General features: G+C 48.2%; 1 protein-coding gene across 2 annotated transcripts in view; it reads right to left on the bottom strand.

The window, feature by feature from the left end:
- Positions 1-6,716: 6,716 nt before the first annotated feature.
- The window catches only part of UNC5C (unc-5 netrin receptor C), a 370,898-nt gene continuing 352,737 nt past the window's right edge, over positions 6,717-24,877 (bottom strand). For both annotated transcript variants that reach the window (XM_075998685.1, XM_075998686.1), the window contains 4 exons: positions 16,104-16,253; positions 13,993-14,157; positions 8,154-8,332; positions 6,717-7,436 (listed from right to left, as the gene is read on the bottom strand). In XM_075998685.1, the coding sequence (XP_075854800.1) occupies positions 7,271-7,436; positions 8,154-8,332; positions 13,993-14,157; positions 16,104-16,253 (660 nt within the window). In that variant the 3' untranslated portion in view covers positions 6,717-7,270. The remainder of the gene's footprint in view (positions 7,437-8,153; positions 8,333-13,992; positions 14,158-16,103; positions 16,254-24,877) is intronic.

Genomic DNA, 24,877 nt, shown 5'->3' with positions numbered 1-24,877 from the left:
GGATCTCCGAGGGTAGGGCCTTGACACTCTTCATTTACAACGCCCTGTCCCCACCCCAGGAACTGTGACTGCAGTCCCCAGTTCTCGGGGCAAGGCCTGGTGGGGACCTGTCCCGGGCCTGTTAGGGACCAGGCCATGCCTCGCTGCCCTCCAGCCCCAGTGGAAAAACTGTCTTCCATGAAACTCAGGAACTGGGCCACACAGCAGCCGGTGAGCAAGCACAGTTTCATCTGTATTTACAGCCGCTCCTCATGCTCGCATCACTCCCTCCCACCCCCCAATTTGTGAATTTCTCCCTGGTGCCAAAAAGGCTGGGGACCGCTGCCTGCGACACTGGTTCTCGCCCTAAACTGCTAAGTGGTGTCACGTGGGAGCTTTAAAAACTCAATGCTCAGGACCTACCCAGACCAATCAAATCAGAATCTCTGGAGGGTGGGACCCAGGCACTCTTATTTATTTAACCCTTTGCACTTGCTTGCTTTTTTTCTCTCGATTCCTTTATTCTACTTGGGATTTAATTTCTGAAATAGCCCAGAATAATAAATAACTGGAGTTTCTTTTCATCCAAACTTATTTATTTGGATTATTTTTATATTTCAAATTATGGATATATTCAAAGAGTAATTTTCATCTCTAATTTTTAATGGTGTGAGCTGCTATTGATGCTGGCCTTGTCGAGTCACACTCGACATCCCAGTGCAAAGGGTTGAAGCTCCCGGGCGTGGGTGGACCGATTCAGAGCCTCATCTTGTGACCCGGGAAGGTTGTCATTGCCATCGGGACGGGCCCCAGAGGATCTGTGCCCTAACCGAAGGACGCCCTGGTGACTCTGGGTGGGTAAAGAATTGAGGAGAAGTAGCACTCTTCTGTTGCTTATAAATATAATTTATTACCTGTTTAAAAATTCTTTCTTACATTTTGTACATGTTGGCCGACAGAATAAACGCAGGCAATTTTACAAACCCAAGGGGACTGCAGGAAAAATCGGGATTGGCAGCCGGGGACAGAAAAGAGGCACACCCAGCACTGGTGGCCCTGGCCACCAAGCGGCAAAGCGGTGACAGGCGGAGTGTCCCCAGGGCACCCCTCCGCCAGGGATTTTTTTTTTTTTTTTTTTTTAGAAAAGGAATTGCATAGAAGATACAGCAAGAGGGAAGTCCACAACAACGAAAAAGAAGTGTTCCATATCAGAAAAGCCAAGGATGTTGTGTGTGGAGTTTTGTTTAAAAAAGAGAGAGAAAAAAAAATGACAGAACACAAAACCTCAATGCGACCTTCCTGCGGCGGGAGGGGACAGAAGGGGAATGACACGGCCACTTCCACACACACTGGTCATCTTCTTTGGGAGGAGGAAAGGGGAAGGTCACCCACGTGCTACAGCCCAACTTTAAACTCAATACATACGACAGTGACATCCGGCACACACACGGCGATGACACTCCCTGCAGTCGGGCTCAACGCCCTCTGCCCGGGGGGATGAATTGAGGACATGGGCAAGAGCGCAGTGGTTCTGATTGCTGTCATTTTTCTTCTCCATGGCCCGGAGGAAGCATGCATATGACCTTTCACCTCTGTTTACAGGTATCCCTAATGACTTTAAGAACATGAAAGGCAAAGGCATTTTCCACTAGCTGTAGATTTCTCGCTCTTTCCCTCTGCTCGGATTGGGTTTGTTTTATCATTTAGGACATAGCTCCGGTCACGATCCTCTGCCCTGGCCTCCCTTACCCCGCTGATGATGGGAAAGAAAGCGCCCGTCAACCCTGAGGCCACCAATCAGCAGAAGCTGCCTGCAGCTCACCTTCTAGACCCCGGCACTGAGGCTCACTCCACCCCGGGGCGGTGCCACCTGGTCCAACCTCAGGTATGACAGCGCCTAGTCCAGTAGACCTTTGCAATTTAAAAATGACACCAAACTCAGGCTTATTTGTAAGTGTCGTGACCTGCAACGTATAATTTTGCAAAAGCCACACCTGCAATGGCACATTAAAAGGCAGGTGTGCGGTAGCACGCAGTACGGCTGGGGTACAGCTACTTTGGGGCAGCGTCTTTGCTTTCCCCTCAGCTAGTTGGCCACGACTCCCATGATATTTCACAGGGATTGCCACCTTGGGGCTCGGGAAGGTCTCAGAACAAATCCCTTCTGTATACAAGAGCACGAGTGTCCAGAGAGCTGGGAAAAATAGCCTTGCATAATTGCTTGGCTTTGTGGACTAATACATTTGTGGGGTACCTGTCTGTCTGTCCTGCTGATGTCTCCTTGACCATGCTGAAGTAGGTCTGGGGTATATGTTATGTTCGGTTGAATGAGCCTATTAATAAGTCAATACAGGGAGGTGACAAATCAATACAGGTCTACTGGAAAATCTGGGAGCTATCAACTCTTTCGAAGACAGACTGTTAAAGTGGCATTTGTGAAAATGGGGACAACCATGAGGCTGGTAAGACGAAAGCTTCAGGAAGTTCATCGCTAGACTAAGTCTGTAGAGAAAACCCACCCAGCGGCGTACAAAGCCATCTCCCCACTGTTCAAAAATAGGTTTTTAAGCTAGCATTCTGGAAATATTTATGACTTCATTTGGCTTACTTGGGCATGGACATGGGCTTAAATAAACATTGGTTACAATATATTTATTCCCCTTATGCCTTATTTCATTAGAAAAAAATCATCAGAGATGCAAGGAAAATCGTTCGAAGTGATCATTACAGCCATAGATTATATAAATAGATCTCTTAGGGGAGAGAAACAGTACTTCGTTACACAGAGGCAAAAGTTCTAAGGATTTCAGTCAACGTTAGCTCAGCAAGGTTAAAAAAATATATAAAAATAATACAAAAACGAAAACAAAAAAAAAATCAAAGGATAATAGTTGGTCCCACGAGGCACTCTTGAAAGGTAAGAAAACATTTTTGTTAACTTGAGATCATCAATAATAAAAATATTCTTCCTTATTAGATCTATAAAACGTAAATGCTCTTTGCCCATCAGCATCTTGAGAAATAATAGGCTTTGAGCAACGATGTTCTGATTTACAGAAGCCCCCCTTTTCTTTAAGAGGACGGGCAAGACCCGATTTCATTCCAGCTGTATTGCCATGGCCCTCCTTTCTCCAGTTAGCCTTGGACTTGCACTGACGTCTCCCAGTGAAACCGACGACTTGTGCAGAACAACTGATCAGCAAAAGCTACAACCCACATTCAACCTGAAGACCTAAAGACCCAACAAGTCAACTTTTTCTGCCATCTTTACACTCTCTTGCAAGTCTTAATATGGTGTTATATTTGCATGGCTTCATAGGGACAGACCGTCTTAGAGGCAAAGCCCTGTGAGGTCGGGGCAGATGGGGACCAGCTATTGACTCCCTTCTGTATATGTTGATTACAGAGCAGTAAACGGACCAAGAGCACAGCGGCGGTGTCCCCAACAGAGACACACAGAAGGACACATGAGATGAGCCTAGTTTGCTCTTAAGAAGTGAAAAGTCTTAATTCCACATTGACGTTGAAGATACCTTATTTATAGTAGAAATACCTTTAAGAAACAAACAAAAAGTACCAAATGCGCGGTTTCTAGAGTGTCCTGGACTCAGTCTCCAGGACTTTGTCCTAAAAGTGGCTCCTACTTTTTGATAGTTGAGAGATTAAAATCTATAAAATGATGGCGTCTATGAAAATGGCTAATAATGATGCAATTTGGTACTGAACATCTCACCCCCCCCCCAAAATTGTCCTGCCCTTGAAGAACTGACATGGCTCATCTGTGAGGATGAGGGCTTTCTGGGTACCAGAGGGGAGCATCTGCTTTGGAAGATGGTGTTTGTGCCTGTCATCTCGTCCGAATCCAACTTCTATTCCGTCAGAGCCCACTAACGACGTCTGAATGAGTGTGGGAAGAAGAAAATGACACAGAGATTAAACCTCTGCCTTTGAATTCCCACATACAAAAAAAAACCAAGCTGCTTCCTTCTCCTTGATCATAGTATTTCCATTTGCACATAGAAGACATCTCTTTCTAAGCAGATACGTCTTATATTTCCAAAGACAAATATTAAGGAACTAAAAAGTGAGGAGATTTAAAATTTACCCAATGAAAACCATAAATGTTAAAAATGTTAAAAAATTCTAAAGACTGTTTTATACAGCTTTTTTTTTTTTTTTTTTTTTTACCTATTGCTATTACAAGAAAGCAACTTAAGACATGCATGCTGGGCTAGGCTTAGAATGCCATGGAATTTTGAGATGTGTGATCGGAGTGAAAAAAAAATGTGAGAATAAGAAAAGAGACATTCGAACTGAAAATGTCCACACATCTATTTGTCACAAAAGGTCCCATCGAACTCTGCAACTTTTAGTGTTTTTGTATTAAACTCAGGGTAGATTGTGTGGCGCACCACTAGATGGCGCCATGCACAAATGATTGGTTTTTTTCCCAACCCAGCTGGAGTAAGACGCAAGGTGGCAGGACACAGCCCATAGCATGGCTGATGAAGTGGCTCCCTGTGACATGATCTGTTGCATCCGGACCTGGTAAATTTGAGAGCAATCTAACAGCTATCACTCTGCTCCAAAGGAGATCAGAATGTGTAGTGGAAATCGACATCAGTAGTGTCATGTACGAACATAAGCTGTCACTTACTGGATAGGAAACAAGGTCTGTGACAGGTGAGCACCTCACTGACAGGACAGCAGTCGCTCTTCCCTCTCTGGAGATGGGGTGGGCTGGAGCAAAAAACAAGCATGTGAAGTGAACCCCCAGGGCCCCCAATAATCCAGCCTCTGTCACACTCAGGATTTCTGCATTGGCGAATTTTTTTGGTCAAAGTTTTTGGTGCCAGTTCTGGGATGGATTCACCTGAATAGTTGCATAGTGGCTCCCTCTAGTTCTCACCGGGCACAGGGAGCCTCTGAGCATTCAGTTCAGACTTCCTAGCTCTTGATTTCCATAGAAGATTCCACAGCCCCAGTACTGAGGAGTGATCTTGACAAGTTTATTTTGAGATGCACCAACAGACAATAGCTCTCTGAGTTCCTCCTCCTTTTAAAAAAATATATATATGTTTGATTTTTAATTGAGAATACAATTTTACTCATTGGTACAGACATTATCCACTGAACTTTTTATTAGTACAATCTCTCCCTTCCGCTATCAGTGTAAAAATTTTTTAAATATGGAAATCCTAATGCCAGGGGGTGGCCTGGGAGAGAGATTATCAAATATATGTCTAAAAGAGAAGAAATAAAAGGTAGGAGAAAAGAGGCTCCATGACAAGGTATTAGTTCCTCAAATGGGAGGAGTCTGTGAATATCAAGAAATCACCAAAATACAGGAGGAAATTTATGTGGGAAGATAGGAGAAAGTGTATAAATGATTTGTAATTCAAATCTAGTCCACGATATCTCCAGCCATGTCCGTGCTTGTGGTTCAATTCTGGTTTGGCTACTGGGCCATGGCCCCCTCTCGATCCCCAGCCTGCTGAGTGAATCCAGCCCTTGTGTTCAAAGAGCCTCTGATGATCCCAAGGAAATGTCACAGTTCATACAAAGTAGTCTGTTGACTAACATTTTGCAGGCTAAAAAATTTTTAAAGGGCTAATGAAATAACCTTTGTAAATGCTACTGAGTATGATGGAAGCAGAGATTAAAGGGGGAGGGAAAAAATGCACCAAGTTACTACTGGTGGATGAACTTATAGGCGTGGTCTTGACATCAACAGACCAAAATAGAATTTGCAGTTAGGAAGGCTGGGGAGTCCCAAGAAGAGGGGACAAGAAAATGACAATAAAGGGATACCATCACTCTGAGAGCAGCATAATGCTACGATGCAAAGACAAGACTTCAGCCGAACAAATACACTGCAGTTAGAATAAATACCTTTCCACTAGGAATGCTTGGAAACACACATTGTAGCCTGGGCAAGACACTAGTAACTATCTAAATGTCCCAGGTGGGATTTCACTGTGACCTGCAGACTGATGAGACTGGACACGTCACAGCGGAAGCTGAGCATTTGAGAACCGTGAGATGATCTGATCCCTTTTCTAGGTGAGAAAACTGAGGTGTCCAGTAAAAGTTGGTTAAATGGCTCTCCCAACGGGTGGCACAGCCAGACAGCGACAAACCCAGAATGAGAACTGGTTCCCTGATCTCCACTTCAGAGTTGGTTCCTACAACCGCACGGTCTCTAAAGTGGACAGCCCACCCCAAGGAGTCCACGTGGGCCACACTAGTAAGTGAACTTCCTAGAGAACGTGGCCCATGAAATGACGCAGAGGGGAAGGAAGCTGCTAGAATAGACACACAAAGCCACGAAGCATTTGCTACCCTCCCAGGGCAGAATGGGGCAAGAAAGGTAACAGGAACCGATGCCTGTGGAATTAAACTGGTGACCACACCTACCTCCCTATGTGACAAAGTGAGGCGAGTCCAGTCAGTACCCAAATACTAGCAATACTGCCAACAGAAACAGAAGTTAAAAGAAAATCCTTTTACTAGAATACTTGTAAATACCCATCGATAATAATAAGAATACTTGTTGGAAAAAAAAACAAAAACACTTCAAATTGCGTATCACAAACACACACATTGTGAAGAAATGCTCGTTTGTGTGGTTGAACATGAATTAATCGCTGTCTTCCCTGCAATTGCTACAGCTTTATTCCTGGAAGGCCCCAGAAGGTTCCCTCCAAGGCTCAGGAGTCTTTGTTATGATTCTCCACTTCCCTGATTACAAAAACAGTAACACTGGTGCTACACGTTCTAGAAGCAAGACACCGATGGACGATCCGAGACACTTGCCGTGCACGATCGGTAGCAGAAGTCTGCGATTTCTCTGCAAGTGGCTAATCTGGAATAGACACGCTAGACCGTCCACAGCTTCAAACGATCTGAACAAAAAATAGAAGGAGCCATGGACAGCGTCTGCAAATCCCTGTCCGGTTTGATGTAAACAACATTTGTAGAAATCGGGTTGGTTAAGAAAGTTTATCCACATATCTGGATAGCAATAAAAACCGTTTCCTAGGAAACTGTAAGATCCTGTACCCCCCAGCATCCAGCCCAAGAAAGAGGGAAAAAAGTAGGTTGGGATCTAAATTCAAGGTACAAATTTACACAATTTTGCTCAACTCCAAGGGCATGGGGTGGGGGGAAGGTCGCAGCTGTTTGCCTTCTGTCTCCTGCTGTGATCTTGCTCGTGAAGCTCATTGGTCTGGTCCGGACTCATCCTCAGCTGTGAGTCCCCTGCATGCGTGTGTCCTCAGTTCCAGAGGGGTCAGTACTGGCCTTCTGCTGCTAAAGACACCACCGTTTCATGTCTTCCCATTTCCTCCAAGACGGTCGCCAGCATGCTCAGGTTTCCATCTGGGAAGTTCTGTGCCTCCCAGAGGTCCAGGATGACGCCAGTCGGGCTGGATTTGGTGGCGAAGTAATTCAAGTACCTGTAACCGGGTGCACAGTGGCTTGACTTATACATCCATTTTTCTCTCTCATTTGGCCTCAGCCAAACCCTCCCCCCATCTCTCCACTTGTCCTTAGGTCTCTGGACCCGGTGTGGTTGGACAGTGAGCCGCCCTAAAGAACTAGCCGAGATGTAATTAGATCAGCCCCAGCGAAGAGACATGAGGTTTAACTTTGTTAACCTCAACTCTGAGTAAGATCATTTAAGAGACAGGATGTCTAGGGGTCATATCCGAAACAGGAAACCGAGAGACTTGTGTTTTCTCTCCAGCCCAGGCCCTGATGATCTTTGACAGGTCGCGCCATGGCTTTTGCTGGGCAGGGGAGGTGACATTTTCTACAAAGCATAGGCTCTGGAGGTCTCTTTAGAACTGAATATCCACGGCATGTTAATTACTCCTCAATTGCAGATGAGGAACAATAATTACTTTAGTGAACGGATGTATTATTCAGGGAGACCTAGCCCATTAGCTTTGCAAAGTGGATCACAAAATGTGATACTTACAAATGTCAGATGAGCCCAGAGTGGCTCTTAGTGCCGTGCGTGCAAGCCCATATAGCAAATCATGGAAAGGGAGGAGCATGACATTAATACATATTTGTGGTATGGAAAATAAATAGAGGTGTGGGGTGGAAAACAGTGAATGCTCCCCTACTACGTCTAACGATGATCCGTCCCGGAACCTGGCCGCACCCACCTGTCCAGGTTGAGCTTGTGGGCCAGCATCCTCCAGTCGTGGCCTCGGGTCTGGGGGGCGTCCAGGCTGCTGCAGAGCTTTTGCCGGATGGGGAGAGGAATGCTGAAAGCACTCGGCCCGGTGACTGTCGTGATGGTGCTCGCAGGGTCCAGCAGCGGCAAATCGACGCCAGTAGGTTCCTGTCGTTCAGGGGACAGGAAGAACACAGCGTCACGTCTCCAGGAAAAAAAGCAATCTCTATAAAACCAATCAACACAATGCCTTGCTTTTTGAGCGATAGGAAAAGAACCAGCACTATTATTCTCCGTGGTAAGAACGGCTTCTTCCAGGCCTGCAAGTAAGTGGGGGTCCCTAGATCTGGAGCTAACTCATGGGTCTTGCTCGAGGACTGGGCTGGATGGAAAGTTCTGGGGTGATTCAATTAACACCTTTTCTAATGGGATTCTCCAGGACGAGAGAGAAGGGAGGGAGTACCGATGCTCTTCCAGGTTGCCATTTCAGGAGGGGAAAAATGTGCAAAAGGGCAATTCTGTGAGAGTGAGCAGATCTGAGGTTAAAGGGTGAAGGTTAAAGCTTTCTGGAAACTGTCTGATCCTGAGGGTACAGCCCTGGGCAAATGCCCCAGTAAATTATCCCCCTAGCTCCCGCAGAAGATGGCTCAGCTCTGCTTTTGTTGAATGAAATGGAACACAGCCCTGCTCCGGTTGATGTCGATTTCAGACTAATTTTTTAAAAAGAAAATGGTAAACACAGTATATTATTTGCCTGAGGGCAAGCTGTTAACGACATCTTCCAATTGCTGTACACCCTTATTTTTTTTTTTCTTTAAATCTAATTTTAGTAGAGGAAAACCATAAATTGGCTCTTAAAATAGTTTCAGCTCATAAAACAGCATAAATGCAAAATCTGAATTTCATCTGCAGGAGAAACCCTAATCATTTTCTGATCACTGCTGCTGGTCGGAAAAGCAAAAGCAAATGTTGCCCGGGAACTATTAAAGCAATAAAGGAAAATCTACTTAGTCTACTTTAAATGTCATCTCTCTCTCTCTCTTTCCTAAAGCAGGTGACTCGGTGGTGTGCAGAATTAGTTGCTGGAGGTTGAACTAGCCACACACGGTTTCAGCCATCGTGAAAGTCTCTGGTGTCTCTCTGAGTGACACTGCGATTGTCGCCCAGACTCCCCGTGACCTGCAGGCCGTGGGGTGGATCCGAGTGAGGATCACGATCCGCATCGGGCACGGAGTTCCCACCAAGGGAATGAAGAGAGAAGGTTCCTGATCCTGGGGGTACAGGGGTGAAAGAAAGGTGGCCACAAGAGTGACAGAGTGTGCTCGCCACGTGTACCAAGGGACTTAGGTTCGCAATGTCTGAACCCACTGCACCCCGATCCCTGCATGGGGCACAGAAGGACGTACGGATGGGGTGGAGGTGACACGAAGTCACAGGTTAGTGCCCACGTGGAGGTCTTGCTTCTCTTCTGCATAATAATACTAGGGCCTAAAAGGACTCCAGCCTCATCCGCTAATACCCCACCACCCCACGGGCCCTGCATGGCAGGGGAGGTCACCGTCCGCACAGGGTCTGCTTTCTGTCGCGTTGACCCTGTGTCGCCAGAGAGTCTCTGCACTGTGGCCCACAGGGGCTCCCTCGGGCCGACCTGTGACCCCGCCCTCCTGCCAGACTGACCCTCCTAAAGTGCCCAGCGATGCACGGCGTGTCTCCCCCCTTCTTCTCTCTCTAGGAAGTGACAAATGCCACCTCCCGACTCTCAGCCACACAGCGAGGGGAATCGCAGGACCTTCCGGCTGGGCTGGCACGAGGCTGCACAGGTGGCACATGGAAAGTGCAGAGCCCGAGCCTGCCACAGAGGGGGGCCCGTCCCCAGCCTTTCTTGGGGTGCCCCGTCCTTGGTGCCACTCTGCCTGGCTCCCAGCCTCTCCAGAGCGTTAGGACCGAGTGCTAGCACTAGTGTCGTGTCTAGATTCTTCTGCCCTTTCCTTTAACCTCTGCGAGGCCAACCTCTCCCAGCCGGGTCCAAGAGGCACCAGCCCAGCATGCCCAGCCCAGGGCATGGGGACTCTGCTGCCTTCCTGCCCCTTCCCTTGATGTCGCCAATCTCCCGGAGGTGAGCCTATTTCTGCCATCTTCAGCACCGTGCTCTTCCCCTAGAAGCGACTCCGTTAACATCTGTCGATGGGCGAGACACCACTTTTTCCTGGCACAGAAAGACGACGCAGTCAGTCCCCGCAGGACTGCCGCCCACGGAGCACCGTGTCGCGCTTCCTGCCACCTGAGCGTGGCCAGGGCTTTGTTAAATCCTGAAGTGCAAGGTCTGCACACATACTCGGGGTGTCCCTTCCTCCCCTTGGGAACGAAGAGCCACCGTCATTTCCCGAGGGCGACACAGTCCAACCCCGGCCACGCCGCGTGTGCATTTCTGGGCAGCTGAAAGAAGCCAAGTGGGACACGATTTCTCAGCGCTCTTACCAGGTGGCCGGCGTGGCCTTGGAGGAGAAAGAAACCACGTCTACACGTACACACCTCACCCCGTAGTTCCCGCTGCTGTCTTTACTTCCAGGTAAAAGCAGAGTCTACACTCGCCGAAAGCGTGTTGCAATAATCTCTCGTGATATGGGGACCATCTGCCTCTGCTGTTGACGACTCCCTTAGTTAAACATACGATTTTTCAACATTAACCAGACAGCTGCTCCACGCGACGAATGGCACGCGTTTCACAACCCTGCAGCCCTGAACCAACTTTCCACTCCCATATTCTGACTCTTTCTTTCCTAAAGTGGCTTAGAAAAACTAGATTTCCCAAAGGGCCAGTAGGAGCGGAATATGGAAGCCAGAGGGGATGGCTGTCGCAGAGGATGCCACTGTGAACATTTCGAATTCTACACAGACATGCGATGATGCATCCCTGTTTAATAAGAGGTTATAAAAATCTAGCAAATGTAAGAAATTCTAATAACTGATATTACCTATTAATCTATTATTAAAGCAGATGATTCATTTGGCCTCCTAAAGCTATACCTTTTCCAGGGTGCAGAGCTTGGACCTACAGCAATGTTGGAAAACCAACTTGGGAATATATACACCGTCTTCTTTCCCCCTGCCCCGAGCTAACTTTCATTTATTAATATTTACTTTTCCTTCATTTATATAGGAGCTGAGGTTGTTGGTTTTGATAGAAGTGAATGTGAAGCCTCAGTGGAGGACAGATTGGAGTGGCAGAGTTCACCCAAGACCCTTGTCACGCTAAGCCCATCAACTCCAACAATAATGGCGCCAACAATGTACTAGCACGTGCTTTGGGTCCAATTCTGTTGGGAGTACTTACTGACAGTCATTTAATTCCCACAAGGGAACCCAAATTGGTAAAATGTAATGCCAACTTACACTTGGGGAAACCGAGGCAAGAAGAGATTTTTTAAGCAATTGCCCAATAGAATGATCTATTTGGGAATCTCCTAGGATGGGTGTCCGGCTGTGGCTAAAATGAAAGAGAAGGCATGAAGAAACCATAAAGTTCCCCTTCCTCTAGGCCATTTTTCCTTTTGGAAAGTCATGTGTGGCTTCCTCCTCTCTTCTGTGCTTGTCTATGAAATTAAAGACTAAAAAATAAGAAAAAAAAAGTATCTTTTATCTTCTTTTACATTTTGACATGCATTCATGCCAATACTTTTGGTCTTCCAGACGTTTTCATTCTTAGGCTTCATCTCTGGAGCCGGGCAACCTCTGGCCAAGGCACCCTGAACAGGACAGTCGCCTGGCTCCTGAAATGGCCGTGACGTGGGTCACGCACAGCCTGGCGCCCGTGGTGGGCGACAGGTCCTCCGCCGGCTGGGTGGCTGGTGGGAGGGGGCGGCACTGGTCTGGCAAGCCTGCTCCTCCTCGGGGACTCGGGACACTGGGCCTGGCGCCCCAGCCCACCTGCCACCTCGCCCTGTGACCCTTGGAAGGGTCCCTGCTCAGAAGACAGACACCACCGATGGGGCCTTTCTCTCCTTGTTCATGGGGTGCCAGCCCCACGGTGCCCTTTCTCGGAGGGTCCGGGTCTCAGAACTCTCTAGAGTGCACTGTTCATTGGCGCGCAACCCTGGTCCCCAATGTCACTGCCTGCGTCCACACTCCCGCCTCTGCACACCCCGTGCTAACCCCCACGGCCGGACGCAGTGACCCAGAAGCAAAAGCCACAGGCCCCCCCTAAATCCCCAAAGTCCCCTCCACTCCAGTCCCTGCTTTCCCCCCCTCCCTGAGTCACACACGGGCAGATGTCACCTGTGTGGCCGCAGGCTGGTTTCTCTGAGCAGACGGCCACCCCACTGCAAAAGAAATCATCTCCCCTCTGTGCCGGCACAAGAACGAAAGTCCTTAAATCTGTGACCACACGATGCAAATCTGTCCCTTTGCTGGGAGGACCTGGCGGGGGGGGGGGGGAGGGACGGAGGGGACAGCACAGAGCAGCAGCTGCCTTTCTTTGGTGGCCGAGGCTCAGCCACCTTTTCAACCCGCAGCAAATGCTCTCGCTGGACAGAAAAGCCAGCATCAAAGGCCCGGACCTCCGCGGTCCCCGCCTTTGTTGTCGCCCGGGCTGGGTGGCTATTGAACTTCGGGGACCTGCTGGGCCGCAGAGTGACAACACCCTCCGGGCTGGCAGGGGTGGAGCCGCGTGCGCCTGGGAGATAGCGGCCCGGCGGTTGCCATGGCGCCCTGACACTGAGATCATGCCTTATGAATGTCACCGGGGCCCTGTGACTAAAGTTGTTTATGAGTCAAAAGTCGCATGGAACCGCAGGAGGAGACGATGGCCACCCCGCCCCGGTGGGCTGTGGGAAAGGAGGATGGGGTGGTGGCCTTCGGGGGGGGCGAGACAAGCCGAGCAGGCTGACTGATGTCCCATCTGTCACTGTCACCGTCACCGGGCGTGTGACAGCCAGGGGAGGCAGGGTTGCCATCACGCTGGTTCGCTGTGGCTTTAAAATACGACGACCTTGTGCTTTGGGCACGGGGGCTGGGCTCCCTGACACCCAGGACGGGGCCACCTTCCTTCCGTCCCCTGCCACCCGACAGCCGCTGTCCCCTTCGTGTCCCCAGGGGCAGGGTGAGCAGGCTGCAGGCCCTGGGACCCGAGCTGGCAGGTCAGGAAGGTCGGGGTACCTCCTGTTTTTTTTTTTTTATAGGGAGTCTCAGGTGGCAGTGGTCACTCTCGTGTGTGTCACACGGACACATAGCAGTGTCCAGCTCAAGTGTGTGACTGCGACAGTCACAGCAACGCTGGCCGCCACCAGTGGGAATGACGCGATGTTACTTCTATTCCCACCTTGGAGAAAGGACATCTCTTCTCATAGCTAGAGAATGAGGGACAGGAGAGAAAGGAGAGCAACAGATTTTTCTATCTACATGAAAAAAAAGAGAGAGAGAGAAGAAAGACGGGGACAGAGGCGGGTCCCCGTCCCCAAGCCCCTGCTCAGCATTGCGGCCTGGGCACCGGGCAGAAAGGGCGGGAGGAGACAGATGGAAGGTGCTGGAACGTCACGCAGCCAGGGACGCTTTGGGAGAAGGGCCTCCGTGTGCACACTGCTGAAATTAAGCCTGATCCTTGAAATTCAGAGCTGGTTTTAAAAGTCACAACGGGATTCTGGAATTCATGTCACAAAAAAGGAGACTGGTGCTCGCAGAAGCATTCCTGGTGATGGGCTTTCGCGTGTGCATGCTAACTGTTATTCCATCAACAAACAGGGCGGACGGAAGCCCTGGGGGACTCGCCGTGGGGCCCCTGTGTGACACCCCTGTGGTCCACGCCCTGTCCCCGCCCGGCTGGCCCCTCTCACCTCCGACACGGTGCAGTTCAGCTGGAAGATCTGCCCTTCCCCTTCCACCTGTCGCACGCACAGTTTGCAGACCAGCTCCACCGTGTTGAGGCTGAACCTTTCCAGGGTGAAGGTGCAGTGCAGGTTTCTCTGAGAGCCGCTCCAGATTTGGTAAAAAGGAATTTCCTTTATAAAGGAATACGAAAGTGTTAACCGCAAATGAAGGACTAACACTAAAAAAGAACCATCAGATCCTCTGCTGCTGGGGACTCATCTCCGAATCACAGACATTAACACACAAAACCCTGTGGGTCAGCATAAAAGACCACCTTTTCACATGAAAAACAAACAAACAAAAAAAAACTGAGGCCCAGAGAGGTTAAGTAACTTACCCAAAGCCACACAGCAAGGGAGGGGCAGAGCTGAGATTCGAACATAAGGAGTCAGCCTCTAGAATATCCACGTACCTAACCAGTCTGCCACGTGTCTCTCATTTACAGAAAGAGTCATTGTAAATGCTGGGGGGAAAAAAAAAGTCTATAAAATTCCCAAAATAGAACTTACACACACCAGTCATTGCTCATTAAAAGGAATCCCTGCCGGGGCGTTCTGAGGAAAGCAGAGTCCAAAGGATAACGCCCCGGATGCCTTTCATGCTAGAATCTTCCTCCGACAGGATGGGGGAAGCTCACGCCCGCTAGGGCTGGCAGCTGAAGAGTCAATTAGCGACTGCAAAAAAAAAATCTTTGGCTTAAAATGCACCCAGCCTCTAACAGGCTTTGATTTCCTAAAAGTCTAGACCCCCTTACAGAGCCCAGCCTGGGATCTGTTTGCAATCAAGGAAAGGAAAGGTCGATGCGTGAGCCAAATCTACTACACGTGAGAGCGCCCCCCTGTGGCCAACTTGGGAATGTGGGCCAAGTTGCTTAACGCTTCTGTGCCTCAGTTTCCCCATCTGCGAAAGAGTAAGCAAAGAGTATCTCATTCACAGACCTGCTGGGCTTAAAATGAGATAAACCGAAATGCATAAGACAGTGTCTGGCAGATGGTCGGCGTTCAGCCACAGTTAGCTTTAACTAATATTATTAATATCATTATTAATAAAAATAGTATGTTCCATTATGATTTTATAAAAGAAGTTGCTTCTAAAAGGCGGAGATTTGCGGAGGTTTGTGGCAGCTGCAACAAGGAGGAAAGAAGAAAGCCAAGGAGGATATGTCACGAGAAAGTCACAAGCCTGGTCTCTTGATCACGTGCCGTGTGACTTCTAGAAGAGCCTGGCGAGCAACCCCTGAAAGCTCATGATTGGTAACAAACTAAGAAGTCTGCTTCCCATTGCAGGTGTGTAAGCACCTGACACAGGAGAGTAAGAATGGAGCTGAGAAGTCCTCCCCTCGGTCCTTCTAGAATGTTCTGTGACTGACATCAGGAAATAAAAACTGAGCTGCAGTTTGGCTGCAGTGCTGGGGTGGGTTGGACTTGGGTGTGTGTGTAGACACGGATCCCCTAAATGTGTCTGCATCTCCCAGGACTGGGTACAGGCTGTTTCCTGAGAGCTTGGGATGACGGGTAGAGGGGAAAACTTCTAGAGAGTTCTGTGACTGTCCCACAGGTGCATACAATACCCAGTACATATGTACCCATTGAAAATACTGCGGAACCAGTATTTTTATGCCTGTTACTGAGTCAATACTGAGTAGGTTTTATTTTTACATGCTATAATTTTTCAAGATAAGGGTTACTGGCCTAGCAGAAACCTAATTTGTGTCACATGGTGTAAAAATGTCCTTCTGGGTTTCTCTGTGAATGCCTTTCAGGTTGTTTTTAACCAATTCCATGTGAATATTGACTGTGCAAATTAATGGAAGTGATGGAATTGGAAGTCTTTTATTTTCTAGAAATAAAATAATGACAATAGTACAGTTTTTTTAAAGGAGAATTTCAAAATGCATTCTTTCAAATATGGTCTACAAGCTATTTTCAAAAAATCATAAATAAACCCAAGTGTTTTAGAGAAAGAAGTACTGACATGAAATTAATTTCAAGGAAGAGGGTTTCTTACATCTGCGTAATTTCAATCCTCTTTGTTGGAGCTGTCTTGCAAGCCTCTTCATGCATCTTGGGAAACTCACCTGATATTTGGCCAGCAATTTGCTCTTCCAGAGGGAATGGGCGACGTCGTGAATTGACAGGCGCAGGTTGTGGGTGCTGCCTTTAAAATGAAGGGCCTTAGGTTCTTCCAGGAGCTGTCCTCCCATCTGTCTCTCAAGATGTACAACTTCCTGCAATGACACGCCCCAAAGCAAAAGCACATTACTGAATGGCATCGCTTCCGTCCATTCTTGGATCCAACGATTGTGTCTTCCCTGTGCTTTCTCAACAGCAGATCTGACCTTGGGTGACACCATGGACATCCACTTTTGCAGCCTTGAGCTTCCAGGCGAAGCCCTGCCCCTTTGGTATGGGACCAGGCCCTTCTGAGGAACTGTTTTGGCAATCTGCACTACACTGTTGGGCAGCAAATTCAGTATTATCTGCCCTTACCAAATGGAGTATTTTACCAAATACAGATGATTAATAAGCAGCATTCAAAACTGGAAGAACCCCCAAATCAAAGAAAACACTGGTAGCAATATAGATAAACAAATGAAAAAGTAGATTGTCAATCAATTCTTAGGGAAAGGGGCAAATAAACATAAGACCATGTCTTGGATTTGATCAAACAAACCAACAATCAAAATTCCAGAACCTGTTGTAGACATTTCATTCAATCTTTTACCATTTCTTTAGGTACAGAAATAAAAACATAAAATTTCTGCTCAAAATAATCCATCGCATTTTTCCAATTATTAAAAAATTTTTAGAATATGCTCATTATAATAAGTCACATTTGAGGAAGGTAGTCTGATACAGATTAGGAAGGTTTTTTAAACACCAACTAGTGAAGTCCCCAGTCAATCAAATTCAATTTTACAAAGAACACCTGATTTCTCAAGAATTCTAGCTGATGAAAAAAATTTGCTATGCAATTTACTTACACTATAAAGATATAACACAAAGACAAATTCTATGTATACTTCCATTTCTCAAGTGCGTTAATGGGAGTTAATGAAGCATTTCCAACGACAGTTGTAATTATCCAAACAGCAGCAAGCATCAGTTACCAGTGAACAAATGATCCAGGTTGGGTGTCTTCTGCTGTCTGAACCATCCCTGTGTAGTTTACTCCTCTTGTGCCTTAAAGATTGGAATGGTACAAATATGTAGGCAATTGCCGACCTTCTAAAAACAGGGGTCCAAGAATATAATGGACCTTCATTAAGAAACATATAAATAGGTGGCTGGGCGTGGTGGCTCATGCCTGTAATCCTAGAACTCTGGGAGGTGGAGGCAGGAGGAGTGCTCAAGGTCAGGAGTTCAAGACCAGCCTGAGCAAGAGCGAGACCCCATCTCTACTTAAAAAAAAATAGAAAAAAATTAGCTAGACAAATAAAAACATAGAAAACATTAGCCATTAGGGCATGGTGGCTCATGCCTGTAGTCCCAGCTACTCGGGAGGCTGAGGCAGGAGGATCGCTTGAGCCTAGGAGTTGGAGGTTGCTGTGAGCTAGGCTGATGCCACGGCACTCTAGCCCGGGCAACAGAGCAAGACTGTCTCAAAAAAAAAAAAAAAAAAAAGAAACATACATATATGATTTTCTTATCTGGTGATATGTTGATAGACAGGGAGTTCAAGAACACAGGGTGTTCATTCCGAATGCCACACACACGTGTCTTAGGCACCTACTGGGGTACCAAGCACAGGTGGGTCATGGTGGAAGATTTCAAGTATGGGGGCTTGATTGCCTCATATCCAGAAATGCATCGCTTTGCATTTGTTGAATGAATTCTAACCCACGCGACTGTGACCCAGGAGGCGTGGGGCTCACCAGTGTCACTAATTGGATATAAACAGCTCATTGCAAGCTACTGCTTGAGCAGTTCTTAGCATCCATCATCTTTGGGTCAAGCCACTATTCTGAGCAACGCGAAGGTCCTATAAGGTGTAAAAAAATATTAGGATCGTGTGGCATGTGGTCTCAGGCAGGGACTTCTCTAATTAGTGGCTGATGGAAGAGGTGAAGCAATAACACACTGACTCAGAGAGGCGTGTGGTCCGGTTGCCTGAGAATTATTGACTTGCTATTTAACGTGGTTGGATGGTGAGGAGCTATTACTTGTGACAGGAGCCTGAGCAGCCAGCAGGTCCCCGCCACAGCCAGCTGGCTCCGAGGGGCTCCAGTGGGCCACACAGAGCCTCCCAGCCCGGTCACACGTGCTCCTTGCAGAACACCCTCCAAAACACTGCACACACACCCCATTCCTCGACAAGAATCCAGCCACGTGGAAATGCAGGAGGAGGAAAGGGAGGGTTAATTGCACTTCCCTCTGCTTCTGCAGGAAGGCATAATGAGCTTATGTTGATCATGTTTGTTGTCTAGTTAGCATAACAGAGAAAGCTGATGTTCCCAGCGAACCTGGCACCTGACAAACTCTAAAGCTAAAATGATGTTTGTTTATAAGCCATTAGAAGAAAAGAAACATAATCAGAAATCTTTGAGATTACAGTCATGCCAATCAATCAGTTCCAGCTTCTTTCTAGTACGCCCTAATTACCTCATCAAGACGTCTAAAGAGCAATCGATAGTAATTATCTGATTACTATAGATCTTCATTACGTCCAAATTATCTCCCTGGGATGTCTAAAAGAAGATGCATTGTATTCCGGGAGGTAATTGGACCCAACGATGTATAATCCACACCCCAGCCCTACACTCGACATAGACTGCCAGAGGACAGGGAGAACATTATCAGTTTTTTCTTGGCAGGGAGGATCACTGAGAGAACCTAGACTGCCTATTGGCCGTGACCTTGAAGTCAAGACATCCAATGCCACATTTTGAGTGCAAAGTCTGGGCTGGAGTGAGCCCAAGCTTAAGGCTCCATGTTTGGTTCAATAAAGTCACGGTCAAGAATCGTCCCTAGTGGGGACACAGTCTGGACTGGCTTGGAGAGTCTTTATTTGGGAGGAGAGACCAAGAAAAGTGTCATATTGAGGACAGAGAACACAACCTTTCCATATTCTTAATCTTCCCATCTCTCCATCAATCAGAAGAGACACAAAGCTGCTGCCCAGAGCTGGGAAGAAGCCAGCTTTTTCTCTCCCTTTCAATTGTACCTGATCCTGGTGACAAACTGCCCATCAGAAGGCATCACACTTAGGGCAGAGACCTCTGATCATGTTTGCTTACATATTCTACCACTCAAAAATTGAGCATGCATTTTATGATTATTTACATATCATGAATATATCAATATGTTAATACATTATAAATATGCATAAAATTTAAAAATACACAAAGTTCTTCGTTTACCTATCTTAGCAAAAAGCTAAGCACTAATACTGTCTTTTTTTGTCCCAATGGTTCATTGGCCTTGGGTGTGCGAACTCCATTTGGGAAACTGCTGTCATTTCACTAGTTCTTGGGGAAGAACTCAGCCCGCCCAGCAGCGAAAGATTCAATAAGAAGAAACTTCACCAAATTTAAATTCAACATGGTTTCCTTAAAAGTGTCAACTGGTATCATTATACTCATTAAACATAACGAAACATAACAAAATAAAGAAGACAGTAACCAAAATGTGACTCAAAGGTATTTCAATCAATCAATCAATCGATCAATCAAACAACTCCTTGGAAACTAAAATAGCCTAAAACCACACGTGAGTCAGGGCTGACTTGTCACCTACAGTGAATCCCAAATTTAAGTTTTGAGTCAGAAGCAGCAAGCCCACCTGAAAGGCCGGCCAGGCTTTCATTCCAAATTTTAAGCGTTGCAATTTGGGACATGCTGTAGCAGTGACAACTTAGAAAACTACACTGTAACTTGTACTCCAAGAGGTGCGATTTTCTGGAATCCGTGTGCATGACATCACTTTGGTGAATATGTTTATGATGCATGAAAATAACAGACACGTCAATAACATATGGCTTCAGAGCTAAATGTTTCCCTCTCTTTAAACTTTCTAGAAACATTCATGGGACAATTGGAAGACATGTTGTGACGCCTGCCGGGAACCACGCCGGGCTCCGTGGCACAAGGACAAGGACGTCCCTGTCACTGCCACAAACTGCTAATGGTCCACGGGGGAGGGGGAGACCCTGTGTAGGCACGTCACCACAACACAGTGTGCTCAGCTCTAAAACACCTTCTAGAGGGGCTGCTCTTGGATCGCGAAGGTGAGGACAGTGCACACACCTTAGAAAACAATCCGATGAAAATGCATTGAAGGTCAAGAGACTTAGGAAGGCTTCAGAAAATTATCTGTGACCTTGGAAAGAAATGCCAGGATAGGAATTAGGATCATCTAGGCTCTTTGTTCTCAGGGAATGTAAATGTCACCTCTCTCGGCAGAGGCTGTTGTCCTCTCTCCTGGTGGGGTCTCCCACCTCGGTGGCCTGTTCTAGCTCTGGGGGGGGGAGGGGTTGGTCCACCTGTCGCTTTGAGGAGCTGGCCCTGCAGATTGGGGGCGGTTTCTGGCTCCTTGGAACAGTTCTCTCTGCACCTGTCCAAGTGTACTTCCAAAGATGTTCCCGAGAGCAGCTTGAACCCCAGTCACAGTGTCACCAGGAGCAGTCCCCCGCCTGGGAGCCCGGTGTTGGTCCCCTGGGAAAGAGGGACCCCTTCCCCAAGGCAGTGTCCACCCGAGGGAGGGCCATAGTGACTCAGGGACTCTGGGAGGGACCGCCCCAAAGGCGGGGACAAGGGATACCACGGTAGAAACAAGCAGCTCTCACAATAACCAATTAAATCAAGACGCTATCCATGCCAAGCCATTAGCCTGGGCCACGTAGGAGCCACACAACATCCAAGTTGAGTCAAAGGCCTGAGCGCACAAAGGGAATCACCTCTCCTGGCCTGTACCCAAATCTCTCCCAGGCTCTTAGACGACGGGATCTGCCTGCGTTAAGGCTGTCACAGAGAGAGGCCAGAGGGAGGAAGCATCTGGAAGCCACACTGCTCCTACACGCTGGCCTGTCCCATCCCCGGATTTCTCCCGTTGGGGTGGGATTGCATCTGTCCCCTCCGTTTCTCTTCCTCCTTCCCTGCCTCTCCTTGCATGCAGGGACCGATTTCCCGTGCTGGTCTCACACTGGCTGTCCCCTGGGAGCCCCCAGGCCCCCGAGTGGCAGCCACGCAGACCCTCTGGCACCTTTCTGAATATGACAAGTGTCTGTCCCCAGGGTCCAGGCTGAAGCTGGGCCACACGACTCTGCAAAGCAGGACTTTGTGCCCAGAACTATGAGGTGCTGGGGCTCCCCAGGAGGTCTGCCTGCCCCGGCCCCTGGCCCTGGCTTTGTGACCTGTGCCCCCTGCCCACTCACCCCTGCCCCGCTTACCTCCTCCCCTGCCCACACCTCCTCGTCGCCTGCTCTGCGTAAGGACCTGCCCCTCCCCTCACCACTGCTCCCAATCGTTCCACCTGTTTTTTTTTTTTTTTGAGACAGAGTCTCACTCTGTCACCCGGGCTACAGTGCCGTGGCATCAGCCTCGCTCACAGCAACCTCCAACTCCTTGGCTCAAGCAATCCTCCTGCCTCAGCCTCCCAAGTAGCTGGGACTACAGGCATGTGCCACCATGCCCGGCTAATTTTTTTCTGTATATTTTTAGTTGGCCAATTAAATTTCCTTCTATTTTTAGTAGAGACGGGGTCTCGCTCTTGCTCAGGCTGGTCTCAAACTCCTGACCTTGAGCGATCCTCCTGCCTCGGCCTCCCAGAGTGCTAGGGTGACAGGCGTGAGCCACCCTGGCCCGGCCTCCACCTGCTTCTTCAAGGCATTTGTTTGGGCTTCAGTTTCTCAGTTGCTGATTATTTTCCTACTTGTGGATTATCTAGTCCTTAGCTTCTCTCTCCTCCCGTCTCTCTGTCTCTTGTTTTTCTTTCCAACTACTTTCCTTCCCTTCTTTTCCTTTTCTTTTTAGAAAATCTCAACAGCCAGCAAAAGGGGGGAACAAATGATTCAACTAAGTCTCCTATAACCCACTGAGACCTCTTCTTGCAGAGCAGGCTGCAGGGAGGTGATCAGGGCTTTGTTTTACTTTATCTGTCATTGCTCTTGGTAGAGTTTTTGGAGTTGATCTGTCTGGGTAATTCTCTATTTTGGATAGAAAACACTCGACTGTGATTTGGCTGGATTTACCGCTGCCAAGAAGCCGGGGACTCGCAGGAGGGAGGCCTGAGCAGGCGGAGGGGGTCTGCGGGGGAAGCCACTGAGGCCACCGCGCAGAGGAGATGGCACCGACGACAGCCAGGGAAGCAGCAGGCAGCCTCACACTCCGGCTGCCTCGTGTTGCGGTTGGCTTCTGGGCCCCGTGGAGACGGGACATTGCACGCTCTGTTCTTGGGCCTGGACCAAGCACCGAAGGCCCCCCTGCGGTCACTGTCACAGCTGTGGGGGCCTTCACGCCACCAAAGCAGAGGCCAGAAAGAGTGGCCGTCCTTTTCTCCACGTCCCTGCCAGTTTTGCAGGGGTGCTACTATCCCAGTCCCCACATGCTGTCGCCTCCTCCAGCCCCGGGGCCGCAGGCTGCTGAGCCGGGAGGGCGTGGAGAGCATCTGCCTGTCACAGCCGGGCCTCCCGCACCTGCTCGGGTCCCGTCCCTGGCGCTGCTGGTTCCCAGCCCCCTGTTCACGCCAGGGTGCTCCGCTCTCCCCCTGCGAGCGTCTGCCTGGCTCCATCCCTAATCATGACGAGGCCGGACTCGGGTGACCCTGTGCAAACCTGTCCCCATCAGGTGACTTCGTTTTTAGGGCTCTGCCTGCTGTTCCCACAGCTGCTGCCGCCACGGATGCCTGGTCTGAGCTGCCACCTCCAGTCTGCCCAGGCGGGTGGTTTGTGACACGTTCAAAGCAACATGCCAAGGGCTAGCACTCGGGGACGTGGCCGTGTCCCCTGTCTCCCTCTGGGCCTACTCTCAAGGAAAAGATTGTCTCTCACCTTTCTGTGTTAGGAACTGGACTATTCAGCTTGTTCTAGAACGTTCGAAATCATCTTGCATTTCTTTTCACCCCTTTCACATGCTATTTCTAAATTTCTGTATTCGTTTTCTGTTGTCGCCATAAGAAGTGACCACAAATGTAGTGACTTAAAATAGCACAAATGATCTTATAGGTCTGTACGTCGGGATGCCTGGATGGGTGTCGCTGGGCTAAAATCAAGCTATCAGTAGGGGTGTCCTCCTTTCTGAAGGCTCAAGGGGACAGCTCGCTCTTTTTTCTTGTCCATCCTCCAGAAGTTGCTCACAATTCCTGGTTCATGATCCACCCTCCCCATCTTCAAACCCAGAAATGAGTTTGAGCCTTTCCCCATTGTCATGTCTCTCTTTCTGCCCATTGCTGGGGAAAAGTTCTCCACTTTGAAGAATCCATGTAATTGGTCTGGACCCATCAGAAAATCCCAGACAATCTCCCTGTACCCCATAGTCCTATCTGCAAAGTGTCTTTTGCCATGTAAGGTAATATAGTCACAGGTTCTCAATTTTGAAGCGTAGGTTATCTTGGGGGGTGGGGGGAGCCATTATTCTGCCTACCTCAACTTGTATTTTCTCTCTTTTCTCTGTCTCTCTCTCAAAAAAATAAATTCAACATGGCAGGTCATTTCCAAGACCTACGACAGGGCCAGTCTCATAAGAAGATGATAAAGATGGCTAAATTTAGAGGCACCAAAAGGCCCCTGTGACTGCACGGCTGACCAGCCAGACTGCTACCAAACCTGGAACTCACCCCACAATTACATCACAATTAGATTTGATATCTTCATTGAGCCATTATCTTCAAAATGCCACAGTCATCTAAATGCGCACTCAGTGATGATTAACAGCATCCAGTGATTATTCTGTGCCAGGAGATTTAATGCATTTGATCACCTCCTATCTTCCGAGTCTCTGTCCAGAGAGGTCAAGTTCGGGCACCAGGGCCACCAAGCTGATGAGTGGCGGAAGGATGGAGTCAGCCAGCCCGACTCGGGCTTCCCTACCGCACCCTGTTCCCGCCCATCCACTCCGCAGGAGGATGCGTTAGGAATCTTCAACACATTTGTTGTTGTTCCCTAATACATATGTTAGATCTGAATATATTCGTTTAATTTCAGAGACTGGGATTCTAAAAATATAAAACACGAGTCAAGCTAGTTTTGAGGTTGTTTGAGGGAACTGTAAGAAAAGGTACAGTTAATGGGGCCAATTTCAGGCAAGGCCAGCGCTAGAAGGCTTGGGGTGTTCTAGGTTCAGTAAGGTCACAGCTGGCCGTGGAAGAGACATCAGGAGGACATCAGTGGGCAAGGTGACAGGTGGCAGGATGAAAATCAAGCTACCTCCTCCCTTGAATCATTTATTTGTTTACTTATAGGACAAGAGTCTTGCTCTTTCTCCCAGGCTAGAGTGCCATGGTGTCAGCCTAGCTCACAGCAACCTCAAACTCCTGGGCTCAAGCGATCCTCCTGCCTCAGCCTCCCGAGTAGCTGGGACTACGGGTGCGTGTCACCATGCCCGGCTATTTTTTTAATTTTTTGTAGAGACAGGACCTCACTTGTGGCTCAGCTCAGTCTGGTCTCCAGCTCCTGGCCTCTCATGTGTATCCCAAGAAAGTATCACACAATTCCAAATGGACTGCATCCAACCTACTTTCTTATACTCCACCTTTCAGTGTTTCTTTCCATCTTATATTTTCACATAATATGAACTTTCACATATTTAATATACTATACTATACCACAGCCTAGATTAGGAACGTGAAAAGTCAATGAATTCCAGGAAGATCTTCATGCTAAATGATTCCATAAAGAAATCCAGGTTATGCTAACACA

Source organism: Microcebus murinus, chromosome 29 (assembly GCF_040939455.1).
Source record: "Microcebus murinus isolate Inina chromosome 29, M.murinus_Inina_mat1.0, whole genome shotgun sequence".
NCBI lineage: Eukaryota > Metazoa > Chordata > Mammalia > Primates > Cheirogaleidae > Microcebus > Microcebus murinus.
This window is presented reverse-complemented; position numbering and strand designations above follow the sequence as displayed.